Below are 12581 nucleotides of genomic sequence, written 5' to 3'. Positions count from 1 at the left end.
CTTCCCCTGACTCTGAGAAGGAGAAGCACAGAAAGTGTCGGTGTGTAAGGTACACTGAGACATCAGGAAGCACTCACGCTCTCCAGGAAGGGCTTGATTTTCATGAAGATGTAAACCACCAGCAACTGCACATTCTTCTTGTCGAGGTAGAGCAGGACTTTGGACAGGCCAGACATGGCCTCCAGGGTGATGTGCTTCCCAGGGTCGTCCTTCTCCTCCATTCCCGAACTCATAGCTGCTAGCAGCTCCTTGGCGTACTTGTTAACCTGCAACACGGACAAAAGTCAAAATCAATCAGTGTGTTCAAGTTGCAGACCCCTAAACTGAAAAATGACAGAGAAACAACTAGCTACCTAGTTAGCTAAATGAAAATGTCCACAGTTGTCCTTTGTTAGTCATGTAGATAAGCACGCAGTAGTCAAACCTGCTAACTGGCTATGTTTCCATAAAGAAAATAGCCAAGAAAAACACCAGTGATTCCTGCTCATGTCTCCTATTACCCCCCTCTTCTAAGAAATGCATAAAATGCAAATGCTTACTAATACATGGCATTCTAACTTACAAAGCTAGCTAGCTAATTTTATCTGAGCTGTAAAACATCTAGCACACAAACATATTTAATCAGTTAAGATTGGAAGCACTGTAATATGAAGAAAACACTTTGTTAGGCTTTTATATTGTGAACTATCCTTCTAGACCCATGAACCACATGAGAGGTGGCAATACCATATGCTTTAATTCACTATCTGGCATGAATGAATCAAAAGACTTTGCTCTCTACAGCAAAGCCTATGGGTGAAATCAGAGCTGTTGATATCACCACTCATTTTGGGGTTCATGAAGCCTCACTCTCCTGTTACCACTGCTGTCTACTGCACACACCCTGGAGGGGTCTGCTGCCCTATAAAAAAATGATAAAAATAAGAAAACCTAAAATATATATTTGTATTTTGGACAGACTGTTGCCCCCCCTCGGCCATGAGCGGCGATACTGAAGCAGGATCAGAGGCGGGGCTGAGGCATACCTTTTCGGGGGAGCCCACGGCAATGTTTCCCAGTCCCCTGATGGCCAGCATGCGCACGGTGCCACACGGGTCCGAGATTCGCTCCATCATGTTGTTCATCAGAACGTCCATCATCATCAGCTCCGTCACAACGTGGTGGTTCAGCAGCTGCAGCGACAGCGAATGTGCCATAGGATGGGTCACTGCATGGCAACCCAACAGCATCACAGCAGAGGGTAAAACACAGCACGGCAAGAAAAAACCACCATCGCATCTACTGTCCCAGACAGTGAGCCCCCAACTCTTTCTGCCCTGCCTGCGCCGTCACCTCGGAGAAGAATGCAGTCACAGTGATCCTCTGACACTCGTAAATGTTGTTGAGAGATGGGCACAGGCTCTCCACAATGGCAGGGAGGCGTGGTCCTGCATGCTTTGCCATGGACCTGGAGGAGGTAACACCACACACACACACACACACACACACACACACACACACACACACACACACACAATTTATTTCCCCTTATTTACATGACCTAGACACCAGGGTATACTGGTGAACCGCATACTCGTGTGCTTTGCCATTGGGGGTCATTTACAACCCAGAAAAGCATGTACTCCACATTCTGATATATTAAACTAAACTGATTACAAGACTGGTAATAAGATTTGAGAATACACTACATCTGTTTATTCATAGACCAAACCCTGAGCAGAGAGAACAGAGAGAAAGAATTGGTAGCACAAGTTTATTTATGTGATATTCATGTGTGCATTTGTCATCTACAGTTGTTTTAGTTCACAGACAGACAGGAGCGATCATGTAACAAATTCGGATGACAAATTTTAGGGCTGCAGGTATAGTAACAGTGGTTGAGGTCTGCACTCTGTAAATAAATTAAAGTGGCACTTGTCAAAGAAAACACAGGAAAGTGCTGACAAATGTCAGACAAGTCTAAACAAGAAAGACAAGAAATCTGTAATTTTCATTTTATATTTTTCTTCTTCCTCCTTAGATATACTTCCTTGAACTTGTATTTGTTTGTTGATATAGTGGAGCTTCAACCAGCACAAGAGAAGAGCATATGGGGTCCTTCCAGCCATATTTATGGCTGCAGTAGATACATGAGGGGAGAGTGTGTGAGCGAACTGGGTGAAACTGCTGGAGCCGTGTGGAAGGGTGTACCTGGCCAGCAGAGTGATCCCCTCCACGTGTTGTTGGGGGTCTTTCATTTTCTCCCAGGCTTCTTCCGTATCCAGCGGCTTCACCACCTCGTCCAGCTGAGCACGAGCCAACAGGATCCGCATCGCTTCCACTGCAACCCTGCCACCATGAGAACACCTTCAATCAGACAACCCCTATTCACTTACACTTACATTACCATCATTCAGCAAATGCCCTTATCCAGAGCAACTTACATAGGTTACAATGTTATCCATTTATACCAAGGTTAAGCACCTTGCCCAAGCAGGGAATCAAACCAGCAACGTTTTGGGTACCAGTCTTGCTCCTTACCACTACACCACACTGCTGCTTAACTACTGCCCTACCCTACTCCAATGCTGGCACGTTTTATATCATTGTCTGAACAATTCTATACTGATCATTATGAGATATTTTCAAAACCAAAAATGGATAGCTCGCATACTATTCTAATGGTTCACTGTTACAAAAAAATCCATTACCATACATGTTTTAGCATTTTATTAGAAAAGTGAAATGTCTTATTTTTTCTGAGTTTCCAGCTGCCTTAAGCTGGTTCTATGCGCCTTTGAGTAAAACTTCTCTACAGATGAGTCACTGACTGGTGTCTTTCATGAAAATCAAAGCAGCAGAGTTGTGGCACAGAAAGCAAGATGTCTCTTTTTGGTCGATGCTGATATGGTAAAAAAAATCGCTGTTATATGCTGATACATTAGCTCACCATACTCAGAACCCTTAAAACTTTCTATGCAGTCATACATTTTCTTGTCCATCCAAAATGATGGGTGGCTTTTTTCTAATCTAAGCTTGAAGTGACAGAAGATGAAGTCAATGAAAATTATGCTATTATTACACAAACATGCTTTAAGTCCATATTTCTAGACCACAGGTATGTTAATGTCTTTCTGTATTAATTATTTGCGACCTGAATTAAACAAACGCTCACCCGCACACATCAAATGAGGCTGATGGCTTGACGGCTGTCTTCCTCTCAGGGCCGATGCTGTTGCTGTTGATGTCTTTGGGCAGCTGGACCCCGACGCTAGAGCCCAGCCTTACCAAAATGGCACTGAAGAGCCGTGGAAACAGGTTTGCTACTGCATCCAGCGTCTGACCGTTCAGCATCATCTCCCGCAGGGCACAGGTCATCTGTAACAGGTAGGAAGAAGGCCGCTCAATCTGAAAACAATTCTGCCTACACACGCTTTGTACTTCATGGATCAGTGAGTTCAGGGTCAAGGTCAAGCTCAAGTACAGAGCTGGGCAACAACACTAGACCCAGGTCTTAAACAGATGACTTACAAAGGAAAGCTTTACTCTCTGAAAAATTCGGACTCAATGAAATGTCAGAAATCTTAAAAATAACTAAAAAGGGTGAACCAGTAAAGGTATTATAGCTGCACTTTGCAAACAGACAGACCTGGCACAGGTGGAAGTCAATTCAAGTGTTAACCTTCAAACTGACACCAGAAATTTTTTCTGCAAACACAGACATTACTAACAGAATAACTCGGTTGGATTTGTAATGGTGCCAAAGACCCTGAGATCCCTCATGAATGAACTTGACAGTGGCACTCTAAATTACATGCCAGGCGAAGAGCTAAGGCGAGATAAATGTCCTTTTCTCCACACTGCACTTTTGAGCATCTTGCTGTTCATCTGGCCGACAATGCAATGCTACTCACAGCTAAGGGGTGACTGGTAGCCACTTTGGTGGTGCCGGACCTCAGCATGGACTCCTTCTTGTCCACATACGGCACCATAACGTTCAGCTTCTCTATGATTAACTCCATGATCTGAGAGGCCAGCGTGCTGTCAGCACCGAGTGCGATCCACATCTCACAGCTCCAGCTACACATAGAGAAAAAGAAAGGCAACAGCTTTCTGTCAATACATTCTCTAAGACGACAGTTAATAATGGGTCATGTTCTTAATAACAGTAGCAGTTGTTGCTCCTATTATCATCACTATCACCATTCTTATTGTTGTTATATAAAAAAAGTTAAAGTTATAAAATTTGACATTCACTTATTCTGTTGACTTAAGAACTGCGCAAAAAACCTCATTGCTGCACCAGTCATTTGAGTATACTATGTACCACACACATACTACTTTGACCATACATCAGAAATTCCTTTTACTGTGTAGGTCCTGGTGTTAGCAACTCACATATTGACTTTCAAGTTGTTTACCTTGAAAATCAATATGTCATGCACCTCTTGTTGAATATTTTAGGTATGTTTGCATGGTTAGGTAATCTCAATTTTTGTTTGTTTCTTCAGCATATACTGTATATATCATGACATAATGACTAATAATAATAATAATAATAATAATAAATCTAATTATCTGGTGCGGTTCCTTATGAGGCCAGACAGGTTTTCTTACCTCACCTGCAAAACAATTGTATTTTGTTTTTTTCTCCACATCCATTCCAAACCATAACTAACCTAACAGCAAATGTGTGTGTTCATTCATTTTGCAGAGTGCTGAGGGCTCGCAGGCGTGCAGGTGTGCGCCTCACCTGTCGAAGGGCAGGGGGTAGGAGATGAGCGTGTTGACGACGGTCTGCAGGTGCTGGGTGGCCAGGATGAGGATGGACTGCGCCACGGCCACCTTCACCTGCTCCTCGGAGATCACCTGCAGCCGGATGTGCAGCACCTCCAGCATCTCGGGCACCTGGAGCACAGACACGCCCCGCTCTCAGCCAGCCTCACGGTCCTCGCTGCCTGCGGGCACTCTGTGTGTGCGTGTGCCTGCGCGTGTGAACGTGCGCATGCACGTGTGTCTGCCTTTGCACCAATGTCTGTGCGCATGCAAATCCATGTACACATCTGGAATCGGCATTCAGACCAATAAGTGCTCCTGTGAAGTGGTGCGTATGCGTGTTTTGAAACACAGCAACCAATACTGGAATATTTTAGATCACAGCTGAAAGTACACACAATATAAGAAAACATGCTAAATTGTATTGTTTGCTTATTCTCTACAGAAATCACCATGCTCATTTGTTATCTGGAACACAGCACAAATAAAACAGCACCTCCAAATGTAACTGTGGCGAAAAGACAGCAGCATTTCTCAGTGTGCCTGCAAGTGTGGGTGCAAGCATTTGTGTCTGCTGTAAAAAAAAAAAAAAGAACTATGTAGTAAGATTACATTCTCTATACTATATACTCTGATGCTTCACAGTGGTGATTTTTTTGGCTGTCACGCTTTACTTCCTCATCTCATCGGGAAGCAGGCCTTTACCAGATCCTGCAGGCCGGCTCCCCGGTTCTTCAGCAGGGTGTTGAGGATCACGCTGGAGGCACGGGAACAGTTGGACTGGGAGTCCACCAGCCCCTCGAACAGCATGAAGATCAGCGTGTTCAGCTGCTGCTGAGGCAGGCGCTTGCTGATGATCTAAAGAGGGGAGGAGCCTTACACAGTCACACACAGTGGGGGAGGGGTGGGGGGAGAGGGCGGAGTCAGAGCTGACCAACTCCTGATTGGATACACATCCAGCATATCCAAAATGGGCAAGGGGACTGTTTTTTTTTTTTTCTTTTTACCTCATAGTACTTATTAATTTACATGGTTCACATTATACACAATGTAGATTTATACAGCCAGGTAATAACTGAATCATTTCAGTTTAAAGAGTGTATGAAATGTCTTTTGTTGCTATGCCACAGAGTGTACTAAAAGTTTAAACAAAACAGCCTATCCAATTTTGTTGTGATTTTTCATATTGGCAACACTGAAAATCACACTCCAAGTGTTATCTATGCTGTAATAATCATAATGGTGGTCGAATTCCCTGCATTGCTACACAGCAGTGCCACCCTACCTTGGTGAGTTCGGAGCAGGTCCGATACAGAACCGCGTGGTCAGGGTTGTTCAGCTTCTCACGCAGGGTTACCAGGCTCTCCACCGACTCGTCCTTGTAGTCCAAGGCAAACCCTGTGAGCCACGATCAACACAATCCTGTTTCAGTTCTGCTCACATCAGGAGACGAACACCAGGAAGGGATGTGGTTCTTTTCACATGGCATTAGCGCACGCTATTGAGCAGTGCCACTCACAGAGCTGGAAACAGGCTAGCCCAAGCACAGCATGACTTATTTTCCACTGCGTGGCTTTCAGGCAGAGCTGTAGCGCATGACCTCACAGTAATTGCTAGCATGTGACCAGATCTAGACAACTGCTACAGTCCAATGCTTTACAACTGCTACTAGTCCAATGCTACAGATTTCACCATCATCAGTAATATTGTTGTATGTGGTTGTATGCAAATGGTTTCTCACCTTCGTAGCGCAGCTGGATGTACAGAAGATTGTAGATGCAGTCTATTGCTCCCCGACGCACTACTGGGCTGGGGTCTGTGCAGCGGGGACCCAGGCGCCCCAGCAGAGCCCCCAGGTTATGGAAGGACACCATGTTCTATACAGAGACAGAAGTGGGTGTGTGACCATGAAAGAAAGAGGTCAGTGCGCAGCCATTTTGTATACACACAGAGAGAGGTCAACGGAATGAACAATATTACAACAACACACAAAACTGAATAGGGTAAGCATATCATGTGATTCAAGGCATAATCAAAGAGTGGGTATTTGGAGGGGGTCATTCTGGCAGCAGAGCTTGCCTAAATCTAACTTTGTCTCCGCTTTGCACTTCCCTCCCGCTCACCTTGACGTTAAGACTCTCCAGGTAGAAGTCCAGGATCTCAGCCATGGTCTTCACTGCCCTCTCTCGCTCGTAGTCACGCCCTGAGCTCAGCCACACCTCTATGTGCTGCAGGAAGCATGGAGAGGGAGATCAATGCCAACACATTACACCAGTAGCTTCATAGAGGCATCCAAGAGCGACTTCACTTCCACCCCAAAACTGTGATTTCATTTTAATATTAATCTGTTTAGCTCCAGGATGTCTAAAATAGGTCTTATTTTGCATGCTTTCCTTTTAAGCAGCTGGATTTTTACGGCATAAAACTGGATTAAGCAGACAACAGCAGTATCCCGACCAAGATGTGAACCTGCAACACTTTTGCTTACAAGCCAATTTCACTTCACCACTACACAACAAATGCCATATCTATTCATCCTCTCCGTCAGAGTGATTTTGTTTTATTTAAAAGGCAGGATTTTCCTTTTGTCTGTGATGGCTGATGGATTCGGAGCTTTCCTCTGTGCAGTGTATCAGCTCACCTTGAACACACTCTGAAGTCCGTCCGGGCTCAGATCTCGAGCCAGCACATTCTTCAACAGATCCTGAAGCGCAATGAACGTGTCTGTATAAAGTGCCTGAGGGAAACAACCACGCCTGTTACACAGATCTGAATGATTACTGTTCATTTTCTGCAACTAACACAGTGAACAAACAGTCAGCCCTCAACAAAATCGTGTCAACAAATACCTGGGCACAGCCACACTCACACTTCTGCAGGGAGACTAAATAAATACTATCTTGTTAAACGCTTACCCCATTCACCTTCAGTACCAAAGATAGCAGGTGAACTCTTCCGAATTGTGACAGCTCATATTTCCCTTTGTGAAGCAGCAGTCCATGCCCTAAAAAAGCCCCCGTGGGCCCCTTTACCTCCTTCTGTTGGGGGTCCAGCACCTCCTCCTCTTTGCCACGGTCAGGGGCCTCCACAGGGGGCAGCCCATACACGCTGTTCAGACAGGCACGCAGCATGTCAAAATTCTCACTCTCCGTCAGAATGGGGTCCAGGTTTCTGAACCATGAGTCAAAGGTCAAAGGTGAACACTGTAAACTTCTCACAGACTCACTGTGTTCCCCACAGGATATCCAGCCTTGGGGGATCATCCTCTAACCTGAACTAAGACACTCACTGAATTGGTGTTTGTTGTACATTTTTCATATTTAAATAGCCACTTAGCACTGACTTCAGAAAAAGTTTCAATAAATTATATTATGATTATCATTTAACACTGAAAAAAATGAAAACGAAGATGTCGCTTTAAACCCATTGGGACGTCTTAAACTCAGCATTTTATTTAGATACTTGGCACGGGTGTGTCAGTTTATAAAAAAATAAGCATCAAAGACAGAAGGAAGGAGAAACTGGCAGGCCATGTGTCTGCGGAGAGCAACACCCCTAAGACTTTTCTTTGGGATGCTGCTCCCCTCAGCTACACTGTATGTAGTTTCCTTTGATCTTTGATACTTGTTTTTTGTTGGCTTATTAGGCTCATACTGTGGAAGGATACATGAGGTTGGCACACGTAGTCATAGCTAAATGACGAATTGGAGTACGCATCAAATCCGTTGGCTCATTTTTGATAAAATCCTATGACACAGGGAAAAAAAAATGACATGAGATGCGCAACCAGAGGTCCCATCTGCAAGAAATCAGCACTTCTACGCAGCAGAAACATTCTTCACACCCACTCTGTCAGCAGTACTAAAATGCAAGGACAACACAATCAACTCATAGCACTGCATTAAAACAGCTCCACTCAGCTCTGGCCCTGGAGAGAGACAGCAGGCCTTACACCATTCTTTAGACTGTGTTCATATTTTTGTCACTTAGCAGATGCTCTGTAGTGAAATGTAGTGAAAACTGGAAGACCCTGCAGATCTCCAAGTCCAAAGTTGGGTGGATCTGCAGATATATCAAGTAAAGAATAGCTATACTAAAGGTTGAGGAGGACATCTCAGCATGACCGGGCTTTCAATGATTCAGTGCCAATGACTTTATTTTGCCCCAATCACAGTGCTTTGCTGTGGAGAAAAAAAGAGCTTTTGCTGGTCTGACTGACAGATTTGGACAGGCGACAGCTTCTCACCATCATGACGCCCATGAGCTCCTGCTTGCGGGTGAACAGGTAGCCCTGTCGGCGCACACAGGTGCTGATGGCCTGGGCAATCAGGCCCACGCTCTCAATCAGACTGAGCTTCATTGTCAGGTCCTGAGGAAGGTAAAGAACACACACACACACACACAAGCATACACACATAAACACACACACACACACAAGCACGCACAGACATGCAGAAACCAGTTCAGATGAGCACTCAGTGTTTGGGCTAACAGATCTGGCTCAGGCCTTGCTGTCCAGAACATCCCATTGTGCTCAGAGGGCTTACTGATTAGCTCAGAGGAAAAACTACCCAACTGACTGCAACAGTGTCCCTCTACACCACCCAGAAGTCCAAGCTTTTAAACCATTAGTCTGACTGTGGACCAGATTAGGTCTCACAACAAGGTGCTTTGTCCTTTAGGTAATAATGGATAAAAAAATTGGTAAAATGGATTTTACTTTTTTTTAAGTTTTTTTTTTTTGGATTTGCAAAAATAAACCTGCAACTATGGAATAAGAATTGCAGAAATGTAAAACTTGCCTCCTTACTCAAATTTAAGTGAAAAGCACATTGCAGTTAGACTGAATCTAGTCTTAAATGTTAGTATGGCAGTTGTCACCTGTCCCTCCATTCACCAAGGTGTCTTATGTCATAAAGTGCACCTTCTGTGATGATAGCTGGGAACCGCAAACAAGAAACCAGAGACTAATCATTCAGAGGTAAGGGTTAAATTCCAGTTCATACAGAGTAATCAATTCAATCTGCTGCACTTTAACATTCAGTTAAGTAGTAGCAAGCTGTGCATTCATTCATTTAAAATGCATTTATTTCATTCCAAAAACACTTGGATCTACAGTCCAGCACTGCACAGTCATGTACAGTAGTTGTGGAGGAAGGAAAACAAATCAGAAATGACTGTAAGGAGCAACTGGATTCACCAGAGAAGCCTGAAAATGCTGCGCTCAGAAAAAAGAAATAATGATCATGTTTCTTGCTTAGCTGCAGAAGTGATTCAGATTTAAGGAAAACCTTAAATCTTTTGTGATTGTAGCAGAGACCAGAGCCTGTCGAAGGAAAGCTAAAAAAAGCAATCACTGTAACAGGTTAGTGGAATGCTCTGGAAAGTTCAGAAATCCATCAGGTTAGTAAAAAAAAAGTTCAATTCACAGTGCAACTTTCTGAACTTCTGAAAACACTCTGAAACATAAACCTGCTGTGTACGGCCGTACTTGTGCTTGGTAAAGTGTGATGTGCATTTGCATAGGATTTTGAGAATTATAATGAGCTGTGCACTTGTATTATCAATCAGCTTGTAAATTTAAACGATTATCTATATTAATCAATGAGAGGGAAGACTGCTCTCTTCCATTGACTTATCCTGCGATTTACACGTCAGATCTCCCCTAGTTTTCCAGCTGTTAACAAGCCTCTTTCCACAAAAGACTGTGACTTTCTGCCCCTTTGTTTCACTGGAGCTAATTTACCATAGTATTAAGAGGTCACTAACACGCAAGACACACACTTAGCAAGACCTCTTGTATGCTGAGAGACGAGTATTTTCCTTCCAGTGCAGAAAAGCCACACTGAGCACGCGGTGATCCCACAGGAGGAATTTAAAAACATTTTTTTTTTTTTAAGAAGTTCAGAAAACTGGTGCTCAGGTGCTACCCTGACACATGAAGATGCACAAAGCAGTAAACAGAGTTAAGATTTCAGTGCGGGAGAAGCAGCAGCGACGAGCCTTGCATTGGCGTCCTGTCACTGTACCTTGGTCTCTACCTTTATTCCCAGAACCTGCGCAACATAAAAGTAACAAGGAGTTTACAATCCATGTGTGCATCCTTTCAGCAACAAAAAAAGAACACTGCCTTTCTTCCGCACTTCTGTCAGACCACGAAGACGATCTGTCCTCTGAACCATCCAAATGGTCCCAGCATCAGATGAGGCTCCATCACAGCATTGCGCTGGTGTAGAAAATCTGCAGCTGCCACATAATACCCTTAGAATTGCAGAGTCTTAAAGTACACCAGGGGGCTTTCTCTGAAACATTAGTTCACCAGTTCAACAGACTATTTATTTGACATGTTTATATGACTAGGAGCTTTGATTCCCATTTGAAATAAATTTGAACAGTAAGTAGAAGTTTTATCTTTTTTTTTTTCTTTTCAGCAAGGACCCCCAGATGCCCTTTAAGATACAGATGAACCCTTTATCCCCACTAATGTGCAGATAAATTTGAGGACATTTAAGTGAGTGGTGATATTAATAGAGTTAAATTAAAACAGAGACCAACAGGAAGTGAATTAAATAGAATATTTAAAAAAAGGTGTTAGGACATTAGGAGACAGGTTATTAACCAGGTTCATCCATTGCTATGAAAATACAATAGTATATAAGATAAATTTGACAAAACAATATTTAGTTGCTTAGATTCCCTTACATGGGGCAAAACAACATACCTCACATTTGATCCACCTATTTACACTTATAACCATGATTTCAGAAAACGTGGGTTATTGGCAAAATGTGACATGAAAAGCACATGTATTTACTGAAGGCATACTGAACATATGTTCATTGTAACTCACTAACACTCACATTTCTCTCCAAGACAGCACTGTAATCACTGCTGCTTTAGCTCTGTTGATGTGACTAGCACACAGCAATAAAGTTGTTCCCTTTTCCACTGGATTTCAAATTTTCATTTGCTTTCAGAAAAAGTAACTGCATTTAGAATAGCTTTGCTTTGAATAGCTTCCTGTAATTTATAGAGATTTTTCAAAGAAATAAATGCATTTTTAAAAATAATTTCAACATCCTGTTTTAAGAAGCCTTGTTCTGAGAGCTTCACTAACTGAAGCATGTCTGTACTCAGGGGAATATTCACTGAATTGACCTGCAGGCAAGTACCTTACTGGCATGTACAACAACAGTGCTAAATCTAGAGATTCAGATCTGTAACCATTTGGTGCTTGCTTATTTCCCATCTACTACAACACACTACAAGCCAACATACAGGTGTGCAGAACCAGATTATTACAGGGGCCACAAAAGCTCTCGCAAAGCACAGAGAATCGCATCCACTCTCAATAATGTAGCTGTGAAATGCCTCCTAAGAACCATCCCACAAATGCACCCTGTGGTTGCATTCAAGTAAGTTAGTAATAGTTTAGCGTGTCATAAGTGCGTCCGATAAGAAGAACTGATCTTGGTCAAATGACTTAAAAAATGTGACATTTATCCTTGGTCCTGCCTTTTTGAATAGAACCAAGTGTCTGATCAGCATGTCTGTACACCCCTGTGGCATTATCATTGGTTCCAGAACATTAAGTCATCTAGCAGGATGCCAACCAAAGCATACTTACTGTTCCAGGGTCAGTATAAATTGATTTATAATGTGTAATGTGAAGCCGCAGCGTGTTCTGACTAATTTTTCCCTGCTACTTAGGAAAAACATTACAACTGCACACCAAAATGCAGAGGTGTTTATTGGGCATTTTTTAAAACTAGCAAAATGCACCAATGAGTTTGACTACTTCACCGTTAATCATCTTTCAAAGAGGA

The 12581-nt window shown here is 43.2% G+C and overlaps 1 protein-coding gene across 3 annotated transcripts in view; it reads right to left on the bottom strand.

The window, feature by feature from the left end:
• The window catches only part of mroh1 (maestro heat-like repeat family member 1), a 33160-nt gene that overhangs the window by 5326 nt on the left and 15253 nt on the right, over positions 1 to 12581 (bottom strand). For 2 of the 3 annotated variants that reach the window (XM_036538450.1, XM_036538451.1), the window contains exons 23-38: positions 10785 to 10811; positions 9002 to 9124; positions 8423 to 8502; positions 7788 to 7926; positions 7397 to 7492; positions 6879 to 6983; positions 6497 to 6632; positions 6041 to 6153; positions 5461 to 5613; positions 4733 to 4887; positions 3894 to 4059; positions 3155 to 3357; positions 2191 to 2328; positions 1333 to 1447; positions 1026 to 1172; positions 78 to 266 (exon numbers count right to left, since the gene is read on the bottom strand). In XM_036538450.1, the coding sequence (XP_036394343.1) occupies positions 78 to 266; positions 1026 to 1172; positions 1333 to 1447; positions 2191 to 2328; positions 3155 to 3357; positions 3894 to 4059; positions 4733 to 4887; positions 5461 to 5613; positions 6041 to 6153; positions 6497 to 6632; positions 6879 to 6983; positions 7397 to 7492; positions 7788 to 7926; positions 8423 to 8502; positions 9002 to 9124; positions 10785 to 10811 (2085 nt within the window). The remainder of the gene's footprint in view (positions 1 to 77; positions 267 to 1025; positions 1173 to 1332; positions 1448 to 2190; positions 2329 to 3154; positions 3358 to 3893; positions 4060 to 4732; positions 4888 to 5460; positions 5614 to 6040; positions 6154 to 6496; positions 6633 to 6878; positions 6984 to 7396; positions 7493 to 7787; positions 7927 to 8422; positions 8503 to 9001; positions 9125 to 10784; positions 10812 to 12581) is intronic. The other variant, XM_036538452.1, reaches the window with a different exon arrangement.

Source organism: Megalops cyprinoides, chromosome 10, assembly GCF_013368585.1.
Source record: "Megalops cyprinoides isolate fMegCyp1 chromosome 10, fMegCyp1.pri, whole genome shotgun sequence".
Lineage (NCBI taxonomy): Eukaryota > Metazoa > Chordata > Actinopteri > Elopiformes > Megalopidae > Megalops > Megalops cyprinoides.
This window is presented reverse-complemented; position numbering and strand designations above follow the sequence as displayed.